The 24,907-nt window shown below is 40.4% G+C and overlaps 1 protein-coding gene across 1 annotated transcript in view; it reads left to right on the top strand.

Annotated features, from left to right (window-relative positions):
• CCDC171 (coiled-coil domain containing 171) overlaps positions 1 to 23,175 on the top strand; it is a 37,263-nt gene extending 14,088 nt beyond the window's left edge. The window contains exons 12-24 of the mRNA XM_018557495.1: positions 471 to 671; positions 4,740 to 4,907; positions 5,000 to 5,188; positions 7,384 to 7,885; positions 10,431 to 10,538; positions 11,677 to 11,900; positions 14,508 to 14,690; positions 15,830 to 16,015; positions 17,135 to 17,280; positions 17,706 to 17,760; positions 20,358 to 20,489; positions 21,208 to 21,360; positions 22,798 to 23,175. Of these exons, the coding sequence (XP_018412997.1) occupies positions 471 to 671; positions 4,740 to 4,907; positions 5,000 to 5,188; positions 7,384 to 7,885; positions 10,431 to 10,538; positions 11,677 to 11,900; positions 14,508 to 14,690; positions 15,830 to 16,015; positions 17,135 to 17,280; positions 17,706 to 17,760; positions 20,358 to 20,489; positions 21,208 to 21,360; positions 22,798 to 23,010 (2,460 nt within the window). The 3' untranslated portion in view covers positions 23,011 to 23,175. The remainder of the gene's footprint in view (positions 1 to 470; positions 672 to 4,739; positions 4,908 to 4,999; positions 5,189 to 7,383; positions 7,886 to 10,430; positions 10,539 to 11,676; positions 11,901 to 14,507; positions 14,691 to 15,829; positions 16,016 to 17,134; positions 17,281 to 17,705; positions 17,761 to 20,357; positions 20,490 to 21,207; positions 21,361 to 22,797) is intronic.
• The last annotated feature ends 1,732 nt before the right edge of the window (positions 23,176 to 24,907 follow it).

Here is a 24,907-nt window from a genome sequence, read left to right as displayed (position 1 = left end):
GGGGGGGAAGGACAGCACTGACTGCTTGGTGAGCGATGTACAGGCAAGCACTTAACCCTTGCAGTGCGAGGCGTACCCCCACTGCAAACGTAAGTTGTTGTTTTTTTGCCCAGTGATAGGCTTTAAACAATGTATGTTGTTTTTTTGTCTTTTGTTTACGGTCTTAATTGTCATTTTAAACCTGTTTCTACTATGATATTATGCAATATATATATGGCCTTTTATCACATATATTTTTATTGGGCTATATTTATAATTGTGTTTTAGTCATACAACTTTTACCCAGAATCCACATTTTTCCCAATAGAATCTAATTAGAAAAATGTGTGTGTGAATCTTGGTCGAACGATTTGTGAATCTTGTGTAAAAATATTTAAACAAACTGAAAAATGCCAATAAACACTATCTGATTTAAAAAAAAAATATTTATGTCTAGTAGCTCTTTATAATATGCTCTCTCTATTTTGCAGAATGCTCGATCTGAACTGACCGTTGCTGAAAAGGAAATGCATTATTTAAGTGATAAATGTGCTGAAAGGGAGTCTGAAATTGCGAGGCTGCAAAAGGAATTTGGCAAAGCGCAAGATGCCTGGGAGAAAGAAGCCCGAAGGGTATTAGAAGCTGAGAGTGAAATACAAAAGATCAGCAATACTTTCCAAAAGGATAAAGAGGTATGAACCAATGTAGGCCTCATTCACACTTCCGCGCATATATGTGCGTATTGTACCATATGCAACAAAATGGCACCATACACATAGCCGCGTATGGAGCTGTATTTTTGCATAGCGTAAAAATGCGCAAAAACAGAATGGAACCGAGATGCGGCCAGGCATCGTATTTCTGCGTATTTTATGCACATACGCATGTTTGCGCGCGTATGTGCGTACAGTTCATTCAAATCTCTACTAGGAATGATGCATTCTAGGAATGCAAATAGTGCACGCATATACGCACATACGCCCGTATATACGCAATACATATACAATTTTGCTCTTGCGTTGTGTGTGAATGAGCCCGTAGGGAGCTTTTTTTTTATGTGAAAGGCTGTCTATGATAAAGAAACATTGAGTAAATGCACATAACAACAAAATTACAAAAAGTAAACTGATAAAATAAAATGGTAAGTGATAATGTTGCAGACCGTCATTGAAAGCACAGGAGCTGCTTTCTGTTCATTTGGAAGATGTTTCTGCAGTGGACTTCAAGAAAAGGATTTTACACTGCTGGTAGATTTGGGCCAGCTAAATCCTGGACGTTTCTCCAGTCAGCCGGCAGTGCTGGGAGATTCATGCCAGATATAATAAATATATCTCCTCTGTGTTCCAGTTACCACAAGACTCTGCTATTCAGCTCAGGCCAGTATGACTGGGGATTCCTTGCTGAGTTATGGGGACCAGAGCTTCAACAGTTCAACTGAACCCATCTCTGCAGACTGCATGTTATATGTTATGTTGTATGCCCTGTCCTTTCGTTTATTGTAAGCTCTTCCTACTGAAGCTGCTATACCTACTGTACAGTGTGTGAGGGAAGTCATATGTTTTACCCTTTTGTACCTCTTTTATATATGTTTTAAAGGCTGAGCATTGAGTTTGGCCTCCCTATTACTGATGGCTAGTTAAACTGTGCCTCTTTGCTTGTATAATTAAGCTGGAATAAGCTCCTTTTATTGCTCTGTGGGAGAGTTATGGGCATTTTCTGTTCTTCGATGCCTTAAGCCGATGACACACTGCACGCGAAGCGGGGGCACACGGACCTTTCGCGTGCAGTGGGTTTTGTTATTTTCACTCTGGCGCGTCAGCTTGCAAGAGCTCGCATAGCTGAGAGTGCCGAGATGAAAGATTTCATCTTCAGCCAATTGGCCCGCACGTATAAACCTGTGGGTCAGGATGCGAAGTCCATTGAATAGTTACACATGAGTCGATTGGCTGAAGATGCAGTCTTTCATTTGGCTGCGCTACTCTCGCACACCTTATGCGAACGTCCATGCCTCAAAGCTTTGCTCTGCACGGTTTGCATGCAGTGTGTCGCAGGCTTAAAGGAGAACTATGGGGTCAGAGCTTTTCCCCATAGTTCTCCTTAGGGTAACGGAAGGACACAAACTAGCGTCCTCCCGTCACCCAAAGCTCAGTATACCGCGAGCTACAGCTCGCGGTATACTGAGACGCCGCAGCCGGGACAGATCCCGACATTACTGTCTGGATCCACCCAGCTGTGTGAGTGACAGCTGGCTCTGCCTATCTAGAGGCAGAGCCAGCTGTACCCGCTCCCTACCCCGTCCGTTCCGCCAGTCAGTGCTGGAGGATCGGGAAGGGGAGAAGGGGAATCCCTGCAGGGAGCCGTGAGTGACAGTCACAGCTCTCTGCGGGGACAGGATCGGGAAGTGAGCGAACGACGGTATGTGTTCTCCCACTTCCCGATGTATTGAGCCGACCTGTGACAGTTTCATTGTCACAGGTCGGCTAGAACTATTAGGCTGAGTGATTATCACTCGCCTTATAGTTCTCCTTTTAAGTGTCCAGGCACTGTTATGTGTATAACTGCCCTTTTGCAATTCCCCCCCTTTTTCATGTGAGCTGGGTCTTTATGACACACTGAATATACAGTGATCTTTTGCATCGCCTACTTTATCCTGTTGTTTTTCCTCAGGCCACATGTCTAGGGTGCAGATCTCTTCTTTCACTACAACTGTTTTTAGATAACATTCCCCCCTCTGTAGATGTTCTGCAAAGAGGGAGATTCCTCCTTTTCCTTTTTTACTAGCAGCTCTGTGTGTTTTTTGTTTTTTACTCTAAGGCAGCTGGGTATTTTCCTCATATTGGCTCATACTTTCATTGATCCTTCCCTCAGCTTCTTTGGCTGGGCCACGGATCTCATTGACGGGAGTTAGCGCAGGGTTTTCTTTTCTCTCACTTGCAGCTTCTTGGCTCCGATTTGTCTACAGCTAGTCAGCGCTGCTGAGATTACTGGTAATCTCTGTGTGCCAGTCTGCTGTACTATTAGGCACTGTGTGCCAGGATAGTCTGATGTACTGCAACTCTCTGTCAGGATAGTCTGATGTACTATAGTTACAGTTTAACATTTCACGGTATAACTTAGGGAGCTCAGCTTCAGCTCTTTTTATATGGGGTCCATGAGTATTCTGGGGTGTTTACTTGTTCTCCAGCAGCTGCTATTTAGCATGTCTGGTGTCAGTGAGGTTGGCCACCCTGCAGCTGCAGGCAACCTGGACCTCATTTGTGCTTTATTTCTTGTTCTGATATGTGGTGTTCTAGGTCTCTGTTGGTACATATGATCCCAGGGGCATGCACCGCCCAGCACCATTTTTCTCAGAAACCCCACACACAGCAACACCTTATATTTATGAGTCTGTTGGGTACCCAAATTTTTAAGGGTGGATGCTATTCTCTCCTTTTCCTATAGGAGCATGCACTGCTGGTTGATTTCCATTGGCAGTTGTTTCTCTATTGTGCAGTTCTTTTCTATTGTGGTGATATGTTTCGCTATGCAGTTGGCAGACATATCTATTACATCATCTAGCTCATGATTCCTCTGTGGATTTCTTCTTAGATGTAGCCTCTATGCCCTTTCTGAAGGACAAATCATTTAGACTGCTTTTGGTGTACAGTGTTTTCGCCCACATCTGAACCCTTATTTTCTCCTCCTTATTGTTGCAGATATATAACACTTTAAATTAGTGGCTTGAAAGCTTCTGATTGTGATTGCTCCTTGTTGAATGAATAATAGCGTATGCATAGACAAGTGGCTGTAACTTTTTATTTTAGTTGTACCAGTCTGTTTAAAAAGCTTCCTGATTTTGCTATTGCATGTTCTTTTGACAGTACTCATGCATAGGCACCATGGTTAAGGTGCTGGACTGCAGACTTCTTGTATCCAAAGCTATTGTTCTGTACAGCCTCTTGGGTTGGTTTCTAGATAATGTTTTTACACATCCTCATCGACCAACCTCCAAGCCGGGTTCCCCGTCCACCAGCAAGGTCTGGCCTAGACCATTGACAGGATTTGTATTTCTGCTATATTCCATTAGGCCTAATTCTTCTCCCCCCAATTTTTTTTTTTTTTTTTTTTTTTTTTTTTTTTTTTTTTTTTTGTTAGACATGCAGGTGAACTCCCCACCTTCCAGAGTGGGGTGATGCTTGGACAACTTGCATCTCTGACACTTGGGTGAAGGTGTAGGAGGTGGTATCCCTGGGACACAAACTGGAGTTTTTCTCCTTGGTTTCTCAACCCCGACCTTCCTGTTTCTCCCCACCTCATGAATTTGAAACCAAAACTTCCACATGGGATCCCCCATATCTGTCATCACCCTCATTTACCAGGGGAACCTTATTTCTGTGGACATCAAGGACACGTATTTGGATATCCCCATCATTCCAACGCACCTGCATTTTCCATATTTTGCTGTGGGGTCTCTACACTACCAGTCCAGAAAATAATGGAAACACAAATGTGTGGAAATGTTTTTAAGGTAAGCCATTCAAAATAATGCAGAATATGTACCCGATAAAAATCCACTTCCCTTGAGTATAAAATGGAACAACCTTTTTATTTCACATGCAATAGTTGTTTGTTTACCTTTTCACATCTCACTAGGTTATATATAGAGAAAACTAGTTTGTACCCACCATGCTTTTTTAGTTTTGTCATTTAAAATACCTTCCCAATTTTATTTGCTCTTTCTCAGTTTCCTTTCATTATGTCCCATTTGTTTTCTTTTTAAGGAAAAGTTGACTTTCTTGCACAGTTTATACCAGCGCCTAGTGGCAGGATGTGTTCTTATTAAACAACCTGAATGCATGCTGGGTAATTTCTCCTGGTCAGAGCTGTGTGTTGTCTTGCAAGAGAATGTTGATATCCTGATCTCTGACCTCAACAAAACTAATGATAAGGTACAGTACTTAGCAGAAAACAATGTCTGCATCACATTGTCTGCTATCAAGTCCAACTTGAAAATGTATCATTACATTTTCTTTCACAATAGGTGTCGCATCTAAAACAAGTATGCAACAAAAAGGCTGATGAGATCATAGAACTGCAGCGAAACCATGAAAACTCTCTTGACCAGCTTGCTGAGCAAATGAAAGCACAGCATAGCTCCTGGCATACAAAGACTAAAGATCTGGAACAACATTACTCTGCTTTTCTTGGAGAAGCTCGTGAGAAGGCTCAGGTACGAGATTTACATGCCTTCTAAAGCTGGCCAAACATTTACAATTAGTACAATCTTTTTGGGTTACTAACAACTATTTAGTATGGCTTATACTGTAAAGGCTGTACTATCAGATAATAATGTTTGTGGCCACCTTGATCTGAAATAGCGCCAGATTTTAAAGTGTCTCCCTAACATCCATGCAACAGCAGAGACTGGTAATAAGCTTTTTGCGTGTAATTACAGCCTGCATCATGTCCAAGCTGTTTAGGGAACTAGTGTTCTGTCATTTTAAATGTCCACCGAATTCTGATAACAAATGTAGAGCAAATGATTTGAAATCATTTCCAAATTCTGGACACCACATTTTGGAGTAGTAATGGTATATGGGTTTCGGCAGAATATCCAGCAAAGCTACCAATCCCACACTGTCTGACAGTTGTAATTCGGGCTGCTGCTTCATTGTTATTTGGGCAGAATGTTGGTCAGATCCCCCACACATACATTTGAGAGTCAGAGGGTGATTTTTCTAATTCTGTCAAAATGCAGTATGGAAAGTTACATGGGACTTCCTGAAGACATATTGTTTCCCTGGAATTTTGTAGGTGAAAGGGGGGCACTTTTTAGTTTAAACTGTATTTTCCATTTTTGCAGCCAAAATCATATAACACCTACTTTATATTTGCTATGTGTTCCTATTCACATCACATAATTTAAAACATATTTAAAAGTTTCTGCTTACAATTTTAAGTGCTTTTTACTTGCTTAAAATCCTACCTCGCTTTATCCATGTAATGTAAAGATGGGACTGTAGAGGGTTGTGGGAAGTTATGTTTGTTTATAATTAAACATAAAATATATATATATCTGAATATCTACAAGGAATATACGTCCACTTTGTGTGCACCACACATCTTTACAAATCCAGATATTACCTTTAAAAGTAGAAAAAAAAATAAAGGAAGCAGTGACCTTATCACTGTGCTGTGCAGGGAGCAGAGCTGTGGAAGGGGTCCTGCAGGTGGTACCCCCTACTACAGGCAGGCTGTAGAAAACTACAGGAGGGGGCGGATATGAGACCTATACAAGATTTACTTTCAGATTGTTCAGAGTAGCTTGCGGTCTGTGCAAAAGCCTTATCCCAAGAAACATGTAAAAGGTAAGAAATAGGTTTTTGGTTTTAGGTATGCTGTGCGAGGGGAGGCACCCAGCAGACATATAGTGTGAGTTTTCTCAAATTTGTCAGCAAATGTGGAAATACACTGTTTCTGCCCTCAAAGGTAACATCAGTGCTAAAGGTGTCTGTAAGTACATCAAACTCTCTGTTATCTGGTATTCAACTAACCAGAACTCTCATCTAACCAGAAAACAAAAATTCACTGCACTCACTAGAACAGTGAGTGCACAGTGAATTTTTGTTTTCTGGTTAGATGAGAGTTCTGGTTAGCTGATCTGTGGCATGTATTATCCTGGAAACGATCGTGTGTCTATTTGTCTTAATTTGCTTTTGATTACTGCATTTCAATATTAATATGAAGTCAATACAGAGTTTTATTTTATTGTATAGTATGGGGTATGGCATTAGTTAGACCTATTTTAAATAGTAACTCTCGAGCAACCAGAAACTAGACGTGCAATTTTTGTTTCGTTCCGAATCGAAATTTGGACGAAATTTCAGAAATTCGGAGATTAGGATGTATCCAAATTACAGCTATACCGAATGCAAACGAATTCGAATTTCCAGTTCCGAAATTCGTTAGGGGTAGTTTGTACGAAATCTCGTTTGTTGGACGAAATTTTATTGCAGCAAAGTGACATTTGAGAAAAAATATATATATTTTTTTTTTTCTCAAATGTCGTTGCTGCAACGAACGAACGAAACAAAATTTCGTACAGACTACCGCTACCGAATTTCGTCCGAATCCCGAAACAAATTGACCTTCAGACCCTAATCCCGAAAAACGAAATAACGCAAAATCCGAATCAAAACTAAAAATTTTTGCCGGTGCACATGTCTACCAGAAATTACATTTATCCGGAATCTACCAATCCCCGTGGATGCCGGATAACTGGTAGTTTAATGTATTCAGATCACAGAGTCCATTTTTTTGATTGTCTAAGATATTTTTCATGTCAAACCTTTTTAATGTTTGTGTACAATACGCAAAATAATTACACTAGGTTTTTTTGTTTGTTTTTTTTTTACCCTTTTATAGAAATATCAGAAGATTGCTGAACTACTTAAAGACAAAACTTCAATCTCTGAAAAAACGAAGGATCAGATGGCCATCGAAAATGTGCGAATTAAAAATGTGCTAATCAACACCGAGAAAGACCACAAGTCTCTCCTCGCAGCCTGTGCCCTCATGGCTGGTGCCCTATGCCCATTATACAGTAGAAGCTGTTTGTTAGCTGCACAGAAAACCCTCCTTCAAAAGGAATGGAACTCTTGTGTAGATGTTCAGAGGGAGATCCAAAATCTAGTCCAAACGTTGTCTGAAAATGTAGATAAGAAAAAGGGGGATTCTTGGAAGAAAACGCAACATTCAGTACATCTGAAGCTTTTGTTTCGGAAAAGTGCCATTGTAGTTTTGGCGGCCAAACGGCTGCAGCGGCTTGGTAGATCCAGGCAATCTCTTTTTACATGGGTGGAGAAAGCCAAGAAGAGACCTGGGATTTCAGTGTGCATCGGACAAGCCCAGATCATTCAGAAAACATGTAAGATTTATATTTTAAAACTGACCACGCTTAACCAGTTGACATCCGCGGTGTTAAACCCCCTTCCCATCCAGGCCATTTTTCAGTATTCAGCGCTGCGGTACTTTGACTGACATTTATTCCGTCATGCAGCGCTGTACTGAAATGAATTTTATACCCTTTTTTGGGGACAGATAGAGCTTTCTTTTGGTGGTATTTATTCACCACTGGGGGTTTTATTTTTTTACTATATTAAGGAAAAATTACCGAAATTTAAAAAAAAAAACAGTTTCCCCTATATTAAATGATAAAACATTTATTATTACCCAATTTTTTGGTAAAATATAAAAGATGGGGTCACGTCGGGTAAAAAGACACTAAACATGTCAAGCCTTAAAATTGCGTGCGCGCGCGAAACCTCAAAAAACGATAATACCCAAAATTGGCCCTAGGCGACGCTTTAAAAGCTGTTACCGCTCATCAGTTTAGTGTTATCAGTGATTGATGGCCCTAAAATGATTGCTCTCACTGCGACGTTCGCGGCGATATGTAACATGTGTAGCGCAATTGTAATTTTTGCGCGCTGGGGCACCGGACGCGTATTTACGTTTATAGGCGCGTAAACGTGGGGGTGGGGGAGTTAAACATTTTGGGGGGGGTTTTTCCCCTTTTTTTATATGTGACTTTTATTTTATTTTACTTTTTTATGTGTTACTTTTATTTTTTTTTATTTATATTTATTTTTTTTGCACTTATTGGTATTGCTATTATATAGGGGGATAACAACCCTGGGGGGGGGGGTGCCGCGAACGAGCACATATAGGCGATCGGCGGGCTATGGACCCGCCGATCGCCTATATGTGAAACACCCGGTAACGGGTGTGTGCATTTAGCGGGTCTTTTCTGCCCGTGCGTGCCCGCTAGGGGGCGCGCGCGAGCAGAAAAAAATTGCCGTCTGGAGACGGCAACCCGCAGATGCTGCAGTGCCGTCCGTCCGTTTTTTTACTACGGGCGGACGGCAAGAGGTTAATATTAGATGAATTTGACAAGGCGAGGTAGATGTTAAGATCAAACTAAAACTGATATTTATTTATTTTTATTACGGGTATTTATATAGCGCCAGCAATTTACGCAGCACAGTACATATTTGCACATTCACATCAGTCCCTACCCTCAAGGAGCTTACAATCTGAGGTCCCTATCTCACATGCATACATACAGGGCCAACTTAGAGAGGAGCCAATTAACCTACCAGCATGTCTTTGGTGTGTGGGAGGAAACCAGAGTACCCAGAGGAAACCCACGCAAGCACAGGGAGAACATGAAAACTCCTTGCAGATAGTGACCCCAGTTGGGATTCGAATCAGGGACCCCCAGTGCTGCAAGGCAGAAGCGTTACCCACTACGCCACTGTGCTGCCCAATCAATAATAATAAAAATAAATAGACAAGTTACCACATTTTATCTATCTTTTAAGTGTTTAGACTTATAGTACAAAAACCCATGAAATGTTTAACCATTTGACTGGCTACTCTAATACTTTTCCGCCTTACCACATACCTTCCCTTTCAAAAATCCATTTGCTCCAAGGGATAAAGTATATATGTTTATAGTTTTAAAAAGCCGTAGATTTTCTTTTGGCTAATGAGGCAATGAAAAGGACTGTTGCCCCAGAGAGAGACAAGAATCTATAGTTGCTCTGTAAGTAGGTAGAATACCTAGTGGTTATCACACCACTCTCTGTAAAGACAACCATATACCTAGGTACAGTAGCTCAAAGTGGGGCTGTTTAAGGACCTCCTTTGTTACGCAAGCATATCTGTGTGCCTCTATATGTTACCTGCTGTTACCCAGAATGCTGGTCATTTTTGCCATGGCAAGAAGTGTCATGCATGGTGGACTGAAAATGTTCCACTGACATCTTTCTGGGAGAGATATTCTAGTTCATCTTTTTCAGCTAATAGACTTTTTGCAGTTGTCGATTTTATGTCGGAAGTACAGTCCTTGGATGACTATAGGTCTTGGAGTACTTTATGCCAAGCTGTATGTTAAAGTGAACAGAACCTGTCCTAAAATATAAAGTAACAATAGTGTTAGTTTTTATATCTCTAACACAGGTACTTCCAGTGATTTACAATATGGCCGCATTTCGGCACTGTTTATAATAATTTATAAATGTGCACTTTAATGGGGCATAGTACAAGGAACAGAAAAGCAAAAACTCTGACTGGCACTATTGGCTGCATACTCTGCAGTTTGGCAACAACTTGACTACCCAATTATATATGGTAGGAGTTTTCCAAATATTCAACACTGGTGTTTAATAACAACTTCTTTATTAAGATTGCACCAATTCATGAAAACATGTTTCCATATTTTCCTTTAAGTCATTCATCCATCACCTGTTCCACAGGGTGCCTAAAATGCTACATCATAAGGACTATCCCACTGTCTCATACTAGGTGCACCTTTTAAATTACATACTGTATACATATGTTACTTTAGAATATAGACAATTTAATTTGTAGAAGCTGTGTTTTGACCCTTTTCTGTTTTTCTGTCCTAGATGAGTCAATGCATTGCAATGAAGCTGGAAAGTGGCTTACAAATACTGATCTCCTGTCAGCAGTAGTTACGTCTATGTCAGAATTAGTTGGGTTATTAAACAACAAAGGTAATGCCAATTATTTTAAGTCTATCCATCTAAAGCAGCCGTTCTATGTTGAATATTCTGTTGGGTTTTTTTTTCTCTAATACTAGTATGTGATTAGGCCTGCTAGAGCTCAGCTGTAACTGGTTTGGGGTAGGGAGGCGTACTTTACGTTGGTGGGTGGCAAAGATAAGTGCCCTTATGTTTTAAGATTCAGGCTCCTCTATGCATCAGAAATAAAGTTCAACATTTAAAATAAATCTCTCTTACGTGTGATCTGTAGGAAGAGTATTATTAGTATAGTAAGTTACCGTAATTAGATAAGGGACAACCATCGGGCAAATGTATTCTGATAACTGCATACATTATATACATCAACGATGTTGATGAGTTTAAAAATTCCTTTTTTAACATTTAGTTTTTTTAAACAATATAATAACGCAACAATAAATTCAACAACAAATGCACAAAGATACCTAACGGTGGTAACAGGAGTTCCGCATCCCATCTGCCTCTGCACAACCCCCCAAGATGTGTCCGCTTGCACTTCCCCAGGTTGAAACCAAAGTAGCAAAGATGTCTGTCTTTTTAATATGAAAACCAGGTTCTGTTGTGGATTCTTACATTTATATTTAATTAATTTTAGGGTTTATGATATTCAACACATTACATGTTGCGGGCGCTGCATAATTTGTAAGTTATCTGTTGTGGAGGTGAAGGTAGCAATAGTACCAAAGTATTTTATCCAGACCGCTACACAGGCCTGATGCAGGATATCTGAAGCAAATTAAAAAACATTGTAATGGGTTTCACTGGTAGGCGACTACAGCAAGAAATATTCTAGACCTTTTATAACTCAAGTATACAGTTACTTGTGAGCTGCCGCTACTATAAGGATGTGTGGGATCCCTGGGGTAACAGTACCCACAGAGACAAATAGGAGTAAAGCATGTGAAATAATAAGAAAAATTAATTTACTAAATATTATAATTACATAAATTAACTGCATACAGTCGTCGGAATCCAACATTTTTGCATTAATGGCTTCTTAAATCTGTAATATCATGACCTGAATAGGTATTTGCAATGTTATTTTACAATACAAATTATATGTATGGAAAGTACGAAACCTAGTAATAATCTGGTTTTATTTCTTCTTTAGGCCTGAATTGTAGTTCACAGCGACAAATCATTGATGCAGCCAGAAATTGTTTCTCAAAACTGATGAAGAAGCTGAATGTAGAGACAGAATACAGGACTGTGGCCTTTGGCAGGCATTCCATTTATTTAGACACGGATTCCCTAGCTTACAGACTCTCACATGGGCTTCACAAAATCAGTGGCCGGACACCAAGTGTGGGTCTGGCAGCCATTACTCCAGTCAAGGTATGGCACCCCATCTACTTTACTTATTGGCACTAGAAATTATACTTAATTTTTCATTGGCTTATTAGTTAACAGCTATATTTTGGCTGACTGCTGATCCTGAAGCTCAAAAGTAACTGGGTAGGTATATTTTTAAATTCTGAACTTCTTTTTTTTCCAGCCTAGTAAAAATCTTCAGTCATATTGAAGAATTGAATAATAGACCCTGAAATGCATACAGGGAGCATGGTCTACTTTTTCAGTTTCTGATGCTGTGGTAAATCAGAACCTGTTGTTGGTAATCTAGTGACCTGAGAAACCCTGCTGAAAAGAATAGAGAGCATTCTTTCTTGTCCACTGTTTTATCTTTTGGGTTATACTGCCACCTTCATGAGTATTGGACACTGGCAAACCAACTGTAGGCCAGCCCAGGATAACCCGTCCTACTGCCAGCATGCCCCATGTTTTTGCTAGTGTCCTAGGAAGATGGAAATATTTTCTTCAGCAGAGCTGGGAAAAATCTAACCCAAATATTTAATTGAATTAAAAAGGAAGAAAAAAATGCAATCAAGACTCTTCTCTACATCGCTGCTAGAGCTGGTTGTTTTGATTGCAGCTGTCCTTAACACTGGAGGACTGAGCACAGATGTCATCTGCTGGGTAAAGTGCTCTGCACTAGGTGCTCTTTCCTGCCAAGTCATAAGGAAGCATCTCCCTAATGCTGCTTATGCTTTGGAAAGAGCACTGTAGAACTCTGATTCTCAGTTTGTTCCTTCTGTCTGCCTACAGTCACCTTAGTCACCTCTGGCCATGCAAAACCTACCTGCTACCAACTGTCTGGGACCTTGCCTTGAATCCTGAGCTTAAAGTGACATCAAAGTTACAAATCCCCCCCACCCCCGCCATGCTGCTTTAAGGACTTACCTTAAATCATGCCTCTTGATCCGATCATCTTCTTCCTTCCACTTGTATTCAGCAATCCCTTCAGGGCTGGTGCCAGTCTCTTAACCAGCGCTGACTGCTGTGTCTTCTGTGTCCCACGATATCTGCTTCTTGACACCGAGGGGACAGTCCCTCTGAAACGGGTGACCCCCAGCACACACTCCAAAAATGGTTACATGGACGTTGTTCCATGCGTTCTGAAGTTGCTGATGTCTGCAACCAGGAATCCTGTTCTGCTATGATTAGAGTTTAACTTGTAATTGGAATCCTCCCTAGGTCTTTTGGGTGGAACAAAGTCCCTTGCTTTGTGGGCAGGGGTCTTTACTACAGTCACACAAGTCTTTATGGCCCAATTCACCCAGTTCCTGGCTGTCTCTGACTGCAGAGGCTTTGAGTGTGCTCCCACCCCCCCAGATTCTAAGGCTGATCTGCCGCTAACCTAGTGAGTACTGAGCCATTGGTCACAGAGACTCTGAATCTGAGTCGCTCAAATCTGTACCTGACCAGATTATTCTTAAGGAATTGCAGTCTTCGGCTGTTACACCAAAATTAGAAAGAGCTCATTTTGGCTCTTATTGATGTGGTGTGTACTACTCTGAATCTAAAGGATCAACCTGCTGTCTGCAGTCTAGGGTGTTTCAGTGCTCCTGCAGCTGCAAAGGCATTCCATTTCACCAGCTCTTTTGAGGTCTTCCTCTATGGGGTTTGGAAACATCCTGACATGCCCTTGACACCCCAAAAACACTTTCAGGACCTGTTCCCATTTGGAAAGGATTTTGTCAAACAGTGATCTGCATTCACTGTGGGTACACCAGTGGTCCACCACAAAAGGAAAACCACTAGGGCAGTGGAGGGCCTTCGTACATGGTAGAATGGTCAAAATCCCTCAAAAAAGTTCTTGCTGCTGGGATCAAGGAATGCCTGATCCGCATAATCTTGAAAGGGCAAAGTCTCTTTGGACCAAATCTTGACATCCAAATCAAGGATGTCATTAGAGGCAAGAACACCCACCTGCTTTAGCGTAGGATGTTGAGGAAAGGTTCTATTAAATTTCCCTCTTGTTTTCTTACTCCTGGAATTTGCATATTTAGGTCTTTTAAACTTGACTTTCTGGCCACCTGCAAAGTCTGGATGAGAAGCATGCTAAACCCTCAGAAGCCTTCATCAGCATTAAGGTGTGCCCCCACGTTCCAAAGTGGAGGGACATTGTTTAATCCTTGCAGACTCTGGGTAGTTTGCCTTCAAGGCACTTAGAAGCATAGAGTGATATTTCAGGTATACAAATTGAGACTCGCCTCCAGCTCGCTCTTCAGCTCCTCACCTTCAACGTTACTGTGTCACGGCACAGATTAGCAGATCTTCTTGTGCCCCTTTTGTGGTCTCCTGGACCAAGATGACATAGTCCAGTCTCAGGAGTTATATTCCAACCTGGTCACTGTTTTGCACAAGATCTACAACTAGTTAAAACGTAAACTGCTTTGTACATAAAAAGGCTCAAGTATTGCTTAACATCATTCATTTTTTGTAGAATTTTTCTTAATAGTGGTAGGCTCAACCAATTAGAACTCCTATTTCAGTTTTTCAGTAGCAGGACTCCTGAAAGTTGTTGTTTTTTGTGGATCACTGCACTTTAACGGAAATAGCCCATATATGTCTGATTTTTGGTTTTCTCTGTACATGTGATAGGAGTGCCTAGCTGCTTTGAGAATCAAGATATTTGAATTTACTCAGCGTCTGCATACATCAGAAGTAGAAAGACGATCAATGCGCAGAGAATTGTTGGATATGAAGCAGAAATTCAGTGAGCGTGGCAAAAATGTGGAGAAAATACAGAAGCTTAAAGAGGATGGCCAGCACTTTGAAAGATCTGTAAGTGGTGGCATAAGCAAAATAAAAATCACCATTGTAATCAAATATGTTTATGGTCCAGGTGAAATTAAATCTCAACTCCTGTTTACACATGTTTATGACACCTTTTGCAGTTCGGTGCATTACAGTAAACGTTACTGCAGCACACGTTATGACATTCACATTTCATTCATTTTGAATGGCATCCTAGCGCACTGACACAAAGGCAATGCAGCTCTGACACACGTTGCAGCGCACTTCAACGCAGGGTAATGCAATACTGTGGTATGCTTTGTCAGGAAAAATGATGCGTGTTAATTCTTTGGTCCATTCCTGTATGTTGGCAGTGTGTTCCAAATGAATGGACCGATTTAACGCAACACATGTTAACACATTGTACAGTGCATGTTAACTCACAGAAATGGAGAAGTGTAAATGGGCCCTTATATATTCTAGCTGTCTTCTGGCCAGTGCAGTGATTTCACAGGTCCTTCCTCTTGTCCATTAGCGGTGGTCCTTACTGCTGCACCTAATGATGTTCACATAATGACTGTACTGATAAGTACTGTGAGCCCAAGCCTGCGTGATAACATCCATGAGAGTTGGTGCTCACAAGAAGGGGGTTAAATGGCACTAGATACCATTGAACCCAGAAAAGGAGCTTCATCTAATGGAGGAGTGAACTTTTTATGGGGGTCACTTAAAATTAAAGGTGGGTATTGCAGCAAAAGCATTATAATGTTTGTTGTTTTTTTTTTATTTGTTTCTAATTGTGATGGGCAGATTATTCTTATTTTAAAAAGTGACCAGAAACTGGAGGGTTTTTTTCCAGTGTTCCATATTTTTTAATTAATCAGCATGTGCTAGATGCTGGTTAGACCGGTTACCACAGCCTCTTTTTTTTTTTTTCCTGTTTTATTAAATAATGTCAGTAACAGTGATTGCAGAAGGAAAAGTCTTCATAGCCAGATCATGGAAAGGTATATTGGAATTGATTGCTCCTTGTTACTACACCTGGGTTCTTGTATATATCTAAGTATGTTTGCAGTCCATTGCTCAGGGCAGATACAGTTTGTTTGAAATGATGATGCATTTCACTTACATATCATTGTGAGATATCAGAATCATGTCTTGATTGACACGTATTTGTGTTTCTTCAGAAGATGGTCCCTTATGAGAAGTTTAAAACTGCCTTTGAAGAATTAAATAAAACTTTGCAACGAGAGCAGGAAGTTCAGATGCTTCTGAATGAACAATCTCAGCAATTATTGGATCTTAATTATAAAATAGAACTGCACTCAAAAGAGGTTAAAGAGAAAGATCTAACCTTGTCAGAGGCAATGAAGGTAACTTTTTCCATTCTTTTACCAAAGTACTATGTAAAGAGTGTCTTTGTAGATGTCAAATAGTAGTATTTTATATAATAATCTGGCTTTTGGAATGATTAAGATTTTGTTACCTAAGTACTGAAGTATATATGATATGCACTAGGTGTGCTCTTGAAAGAAACTTGAAAGCTGGTGCTGCTGACCTCTTCTTTCTGAAAATGGTTTTTGCCTGACTGCTAAACCCTCCTCTTGATTCTTTGAATGGCTAACCCAAACAAATATGCAAAAAAAGGACTTCTGACATTCCTTATCTAAGTATCTGTTTTGGTTGGTAACCCAGAAAATAAAGAAGCCAAGAAACTTGCAGTGCCTTTTATATTTGTCATAGCCGTTATAATTTAGGAGAAACCTGTGCTAAAAGAAATATGTAGGATTGTCATTACTGACCTGCTTCTAGAAATGCTGGTTGCCTGGTTGTTATGATAATACTGTATTTTCAAACCATCACACCATCTGCATTGGAGCTGCGCTGGCCGTTGTCTCCAGCACAGCCCCAACACAAGACAAGGCAATTTGCCTTTTCACAGACAGGCTCGGTTCACACCACCATGATGCAATGGGAACACGGTGGTGTGTGCTGAAAACAAACTACGGTATGCTGTGTTTTTTTTTTTGTTTTTGTTTTTTTTTTTTTTTTTTTTTTTTTTTTTTTTTTTTAGCACAGCGTGTTGCGATGAGATACAACCGCCTCGCACCCTCCTGTGCCTGTAGAACTGAATGAAATGTCTTTTGTGACATTTCAATAAAGATTTAACACAAAAACGACACCGTATGATTCGTTGGGATCAGCGCTTCGGCGCTGTGCTGGGTCCCTGCACACCAGATGCTGTGTGATTAGCGCAGAGTCTGCTATGAATGGGACTTAAAGGGCTACTGACCAAAGACAAGCAATGAACAACTGCCCCCTTATCTACACACTTGTTCCTGATAAGTCAAGTTATTAAAGCCATTTGATTATCATGACAGCCAAGCATTTACTGGAGAAGCAATGGCAGATTCCATTTTTCTGTTATGGTATATATGAAAGTCATGCTTGAATGTTGACAAGTAAAAACGCTTTCCCTCCCATCCTTGTAGAGTCTCTCTGAGGCACAGAAGGAGCTATGGAGAAAAGATCAATCTCTACACCACCAGAGCTCATGGCTGGCAAAGCTGGAACAGGACAAACGTCGACTGGAGGAGAGCATTGCCAGCGCAGAAGGTGCACTGCGTGCGGCAGCCAGGTGAGTGTCAGAAACGTATTACTGTAAACTAGTGATCACTACGTGCTTTCATTCCAAGGCTGTGAGCACCGGGCTATGAAACCTATAAAAATAAAATGTAGGAAGTCCTTGGAAAATTCACAGTAAAAACGTTTTACTCTATAACCCTTTGGCTCTCCTATGATCTATAGACCTTTCTGCACAGCACGTTCTTTACTCAGCACGTTCTTTACTCAGCACGTTCTTTACTCAGCACGTTCTTTACTCAGCACGTTCTTTACTCAGCACGTTCTTTACTTGATTATTCTGAATGAAATTATTGAGATAAAATCAGTTCAGTTGACTTCCGCTATAAGTATTATCTACTGTATGACACTGTTTTTACATTTCAGTCATATGCTTGCTTGACTGTACTCTTAATAATATTTTATAATGTAATTTTCCAGGGATAAAGAAATCTTGGTGAGCTACATGAAGTCAATTTCAGCTGCCTTTCAAAAGGTATGGAAGTTTTTCATTTATTTATTGATATTTTTTTTTTTTTTTTAATGTTGCCATGATGTTCCTTATTTTATTTGAGAATTTGTTGTTTTAGTTTGATCAAATAGACCATAACTTGATAGCTATGCAACAGTTTTTGCAACTTCAAAACAAAATGGGCTTGCATGCTGGGAGGTGCGGATGCACTTACAGGAAGTACAGAACAGCCATAATAGAGAAGCAGAAAAAGACATTTCCACAAACAGATCCTAATGATTCCCCAGACTGTAATTTGAAAGCCCTACTTTCAATTGTTTTCAAGGACCTAAAATCTGCTTCGATCATACAGATGGAAGGTGCTATTTCTGGAAGTCCCCCAGACCTGGGCTTTAAAGCTGTGGATGAGGGACTTGGAACACAAAGGGGAATGCATTTTAAACATTATACTCCACCCTTCTGCAGTTAAGGTAGCCATACACTGTGCGATTTTTCACCGGTTCTTGCGGAACCGGCTGCAATTCTCAGTGGGTGCCGCTGTCTGCACCCTTTTGGCCGACAGGAGCCAGTTGGAAAATCTTCATACGAAAAGAGCTGGCAGCCAATGAGCTGTCAAATCTGCTCGGGTGTTCTGACAGCAGCTGGCAGAATACAAAGAAATGGCGGGGATTCCACGATCAACGCGGTCATAGCATTCATGGAAGCATCTGCTCTAATTTTTTTTGTTCAGCCTGCAGGTTGAACGAAGAAAAATAGAGCAGTGTATAGCCAGCTTTAGTCTCTCAGTTTCCATTAAAACTGCATTATTTTAGTATGCAACTCTTTACACAGAACAATTGATACCACACAGTACGTAGGATTATTCACATTACTGTCTGTTGGCTGTCACTGCTCATATGCCAATGTCTCTGCCACAAATGTACACAGTATAATTAATATCACAATAGGATACCACAATTGTACATAGTTTTGGAAAGAAACCAGTTAACTTACTTTGGATTGTGGTTTAAAAAGAACACCTGAAAGAAACCCACCCAAACAAGGGAATAATGTTCAGACCACTAAAGAGTCCCCAGTGGGAGTTAAACACAGAACCAGGGCAGCAAGGCTCGCTGCTAGGCCGACATGCTTCCTTACATAGATGTTACAGCACAATTTAGCAGAGTGTGACTGTATGATATCATGTCTGTGAGTGTTTTTATGTATATATTGTGGGGGGGTTTTTTAGTATATGGTTTTAATTTGTTACTATCTATGATTTTTTTTGTTTTACAAATATTTAATACATGCCACAGGGTTCACAGAGCACTATGGGTTAAAGATAGACACAGCAGAGCAGTTTGCTTTGCAGTTGAATTTGCCTGACTGAAACACTAGATTCCATTGTCTGATGAGACATGTCTTACTGCTGTGATGACTTATTTTGAATTCTGTCAGCAATTGAGTTCTTTTAGCAAAGCAAAAAATGAATAATACTAATGATAGGACAAGGAGACTTTTTACTCTCATATCTTCAGATTTCTAGTTGTCCTGGCTTCAGAGTTCCTGAGCCACTGACCTGGAACAAGCATGAAACAAGGGAGCTGAGAATACCAGCAGATCTACATACTTACTCTGTGTCGCTTTCTCCCAAAGTCCCCATTCATGCCTGAGAGCGGAATTTATCAAATCTAGAGCAGCTGTGCATGACAACCAATCAGCTTCTCTCTTTCTTTCATTTTCAAATGTTAACTGAACAAACTGAAGAGAGAAGCTGATTGTTTGCCATGCACAACTGCTCCAGTTTTGATACATTCCCCTCCTGAGTGTTTTGGAATGTGCGTCAAAAGCACACAAAAATGTGCATTAGCAAAAAGCGCTTGCTGTGCCAGTTATTCGCATCCGAAATGTGGCCAGGAAGATGTGCGTTTCCCCCCCCCCGTGTTTAAAACACACACAAATGTGGTGGAAAAAACAGAGCTTTTGCTGAATGCACTATTTTCTGCATTTCCCACGCCTACGGGAACCCATTTGAAATGAATGGAGACACAGGGACAAATGTGCACGGACGGCCCAGACACGCACTCCTCAAATGTTGGAGACAGAAGATCAGCCTGACAGCCATGCAGCAGGAATGAGGGTAAAAATGTCCTCCCTTGAATGTCAGAAACTGTTTTACAATTCTTTTAGTAAATACATCTGGCATCAATCCTAATTCATCTTAGTGCTGTTTTTGTAGCGGTTGGTAGAACAAAATCATAATTACAATGCTAGTCCAGTGTACCGGAATAATCAACTTTACATTTCTTGAGCGTATTACTAATGTGTGTTCCTTATTCTATATCCATGTTGATTGGCTACCTTGGACTTTTGGACTCATTTATGCTGTAGTAGGATAACTGCTGTACCTGACTATTGTATGTAGCTCTTCCTGTTTTCACATTGTACGATTTTGTAGGAGCCGACCCTGGTTTCCAGTCAGCAGAAATTGAAGTCCTAAATAACTTATTGGCTGAAGTTTAGGTTACGTTTCTAGACTCATTTTAAAGTACATTTATGCATGGGTGTATGTTTCAAAATTCTAAATAATTGCTCTTAATGACTCCTACTATTGGTTGTTTTTCTATGTATTCTTTATTTAGATCCACGATGAGGCAACATTATCACGGGCAACATCCACAAAATACGATGCTCCAATCCAGCTTCCAAGGTTAACACCTAATATGTTTGAAATGGAAGGAAACGCAGGAGGACCAGAGTTTATAATGTGCCAGGTATATTTTGTATATCAATAAAATATATTTTTTTCCTATATGAATGCAATATAGATAGTGGGGAAGACTCTTCAGTTCCCTTATGACTGCCTCTGTGCACAAAGCCAGGTCCATCAATGAATGGTTTGATGTGTTTGGTGAACTCGTGTGGCCTGCACAGAGCCTGCCCTCAACCCTACTGAATACCTATGGGATTCATTAGAACAGATCGTGGGCCATATCTTTAGCCAACATAATCCCGGACCTCACAAATGCTCTTTTGAAGGCTTAAGCTCACATTTCTACACTCTGCACAATTTCTTTGGAAAGACTTTTCAGTATACTGGAGGCTGTAAAAGCTGCAAAAGGGGTGCAGGGAGTTGTCATCTCCATATTAATGGCCATGGTTTTAGAATGAGATTAGAATGTCCACAAACATTTGATCGTGTATATTATTATTTAAAAACCTGGCGGGTACTTTTGTTTAAAGGGTAGCGCCAGATGTTTTTTTTTTTAATTTGAAAAGTTTGGGGAAGGGTAAAATCTCTCAGGTCTGTATTGTTGCTTGGGTTTCACTTGAACCAGCGACATGTGACAGGAAGTGAGTACGAACAGCTGGGAAGAGCAGTAAAACCTGACAGGGGTTCTAATCCTTCCAAAACTAATTCATATAATACTGAAAGTGGTTTGTTATTCAATACCTTACCTTACTATTGTTTTTTTGTTTGTTTCTGCACAGATTATGATAAGACATTTCCTAGATGTCTACCAAATTGCATGTACCAAAGCAGCAACACTGGAAAGAAAAATAACCTTAAATGAGAAACACATATCCACTCTCAAGTCAGAGCTACAGTCCGCATGCTTGCGAGAGAGCAGGAGCTTTTCTCCGGTAACTGTAGTATGACATATAAGTTTTGTTGATTTAACCCTTTTGTTGCCGGGCCCTGCGCTCCTCTTTTAACCTTCGATGACCAGACCATTTTTAGAATTTTTTTCACCTTTTTTAAAAAAAAACTTTTTTAACTGCAGCTTTCAGTTTGTAAAAGACCCCCCAAACCGTACATTTTCTGAAAGCACAGGGCCGGTAGAATTTTGTAGGTCTCACAACAGTTGCGTAAATGTTTATCAAATCAATATTTTCGATTTTAAAAGTGCAGTAAAATCATTAGCAGCACACACAAACAATTTACAGGACTCCTACTAAATCTAAATGATAAAACTGTACTGAGTTAATTAATAACAAATATTTGTACATTTGAAATTGCACCTTTTTGTGAAATGGTAAAAATTTTAAAATGCAAAATTATAAATAAGTAACTTATGCCAACAATCAGGAGGTTGGCCTCACACCACTGTGTTGTGGTAATGTCTGATCTGCAGTGCTGCTTGTGCACGGTGTTTGGTATGTGCTGTGGTAAAATGATGCAGGCATATATTTAATTCTAAGTGCAGCGCGTCACAATATGCGGTAGTTTGTTGCAATGCTTTGTTTCAAAAAGTAAACAAATATCAAGCACTATGTTGTGTTCTACCAACACAGCGCATGTGTATTACATACGCCACAGTGTGTGCATGTGTATGGAAGGGGCTTTATTTTTGTTTTCTCTGTCGTCCATCGAGGGGCACTGCCCCTAGGAGAAAAGGACGCTAGGCAAACAAATTAAAAGCCGGTCACATTAAAGACATACCCCCTCACACCTGCCAGATTTGCTTAGGATACCTTAAATGTTTATATGAAAATATTGTTTACTAATAGAGTAAAAAAATATATATTTAAATATCAGTTTAAAATGAAAGATAGAAACTGATGATTGGTTGTATTGCACAACTTCTTCAAATGTTGTCTGCTCCATTGCAATGCACAAGGTCTTGAGATTTTGTCTGCTCCAGGTTTGATAAATTCCCCTCATAGAGTTAAAGAAAAATAAATTAAAATGACTCCAAATCATTGTAGCTTCTGTTTTGAGGGCTCTATTGTGTCTCAAAAGTGCACTGATCTCATTTTCTTTAACATTTGCATGAACTATCCAATGGCACACTGAAAGCTGATATATGATTGTAGCGTTAATGTACAGAATATAGAAACGTCCTTGACTTACGTTGTGGAATTCCTTACCCGAGTCACTATTTAATTGGCCAGATTGGTACACAGAGACCCTGGTCTGGCTAATACATAACCCAAAAGATGAGTGATTGACCAGTGAGGTTATGCCACCAGGCAGGTTGTCTCATGAGTTCTACTCATTCAGACCTGATGCATTCTGTTGGTAGTGAAAGGGTGACAATAAAATGAACCATCTTATTCATGTTTGCTTTGTTACAACAGGAGAAGTGCGACGTCAGCACGGCAAGGAACTCAAGAACAGACTTTTTCCAACACAGAACTATGCAAGACTTTCTACCACTAAAGCCTGAACCAGATTTATCAACCAGCCAACAGAATTACAACTATATGAACGAGTCTTTTTCTCCCATTGCAGACTACTCATCTCATACTGATTATACTTCAACATATATGAAAGAGCTGCCAAAGACATAGACATTGCCTTTTATAACTGCAGCACTGATATAAAACAACAAACTCCTCCTGGTCTAATTGTGTTTTGTTAATAGCATGTTTGAGCATTTTTAAAGCAGTGACTGATCACATTTGTACAGTATTTTATATAATTGTAATAACTATTTTTATTTAATTATGCACAGCTTATTTTTATTGAAAGTAACTTCTTTTTAAATTATTTTTATTTATTTTCTCTTTTATTATTACTCTCAAGTGCAATTTTTAGATGTTCTAATAATTATTTCAAATGAATAGCAGTAATTACTGTTGTTCTAAATAGTTCAAGCATGGCTCAATAAGCTCAAGTTCTTTTTCTTCCCTTGCTAACCAGTGGCAAGGAATAAAACGTAAAGAGAACATCTGATGGAAGAATGCAAGTCTTTTTTTCATGATCAACAAGCTATAAGAGGTGTTTTTGGGAGTATGCAACCATTATAATGAATACATTGTTTAATGAGACTCACACCCTCAATTTGTTGTGTGTAATTTGCATGCACATGAATTTTTACATACTGACCTTTCTTGACCTGTCTTGCTAGAATCAGGATGTCCTTGGCTAGTTACAAGTTTCTCTTATCAGTAATGGAATACAATCCGTAACATAAATATGCAAAAAAAAAAAGTGCAATTATTAAATCTTCTGTCTATATCAAAGGAAGCCTCACATATCTTTTCATACAATACTAAATATAATAAGCAGATTGTTTTCGTTAAAGGGAATTCTACTCCCAATGTTTACAGCAGTCGTTCTCAACCTGTGTAACCTCAGGCCCCACATTTGTCCTTGGCCATGAAGTCGCAACCCAAGTCACACTGCAATGGAATGCACGGCCTTGCGGTACCGCACATTCTGGTGCGGGTGATTGAACTGTGGGCGGGAGGTGGTGATGAATGGCAACGCAACACACCTCCTGCACCAGAATGCATAGTAGGTGCAGTTGTGTGGTAGAGTGCCTTAATGGCACAGGACTGTTCGATTAACACACTAGTGTGAATGGGCCCTCAAAAACATGGAGAGAAACACATACACACACACCACTTTTTTAAGATCCACCCAGCCTTCCTACCTTACGAGAACTGGAATGGATCCTCAGCCTGGGGCCCAATGTGAGCAGTTGTGCTGTGAATCAGCTCCATCCATATGTGCATTGCTTGTACAGCTCCCTCGTGTGCCCTGTAGAGGTACCGGGAGCCGGAATGTGGCGTCACTCTGGTCCAGGCACCTCTACAGGACACGTGAGGGAGCTGTAAGCAATGCATGTATGGATGGAGCTCCCTCACGGCCATACCCCCAGCCCATCCCACCTCAAGCTGACATTCATCACCGAGCAGCATATTTTGAATGGCTGTTTGGCGTGAGAACTGACAGTACTGTGTGTATAGGGGGAGTTTGAGTAGCCTCTCGCCTAGAAAAGTGGAAGGCACGGGGCGTCCCACTTTTGGCTCAGGACCCACCAGTTGAGAACTAAGGGTTTAAAGAACACAACCTTTTAGGCTTCACATTGTTTCATGTATGTTACCATGCATGTTGATGCGCATTGCTAACATGTTGAACATGCTTTTGGTTTTGTAATGGGCTTTCAATGCATTTAAGTGCAGTAAATAATGCACCCAACCCTTCAACGTCCCACTACACATAGACGTGAATACACAAGCATTATGGTGTGTCATGTTCACAAAAAAGGCAGGATGTTTTTTGGTGTGTGTCCCTACAGATATACATTTCCTAAAGTAGGATCCCCAGATGTCTGCCCAGCTGCTGCATTTACTGTGAGGCTGAAGGTCTGACTCGCTGCTCAGACAATGTCTCCCATAGAGTCAAAGCAGAGATGTGGCAAGAAGCAAGTCACCGTGGGGAATCCCACAGCAGTAGATA

Source organism: Nanorana parkeri, unplaced genomic scaffold, assembly GCF_000935625.1.
Source record: "Nanorana parkeri isolate BGI_ZX_2015 unplaced genomic scaffold, ASM93562v1 scaffold287, whole genome shotgun sequence".
In the NCBI taxonomy this organism is placed as follows: Eukaryota; Metazoa; Chordata; class Amphibia; order Anura; family Dicroglossidae; genus Nanorana; species Nanorana parkeri.
The sequence above is the reverse complement of the archived record's forward strand: the minus strand, read 5'-3'. Positions and strand labels throughout refer to the sequence as shown.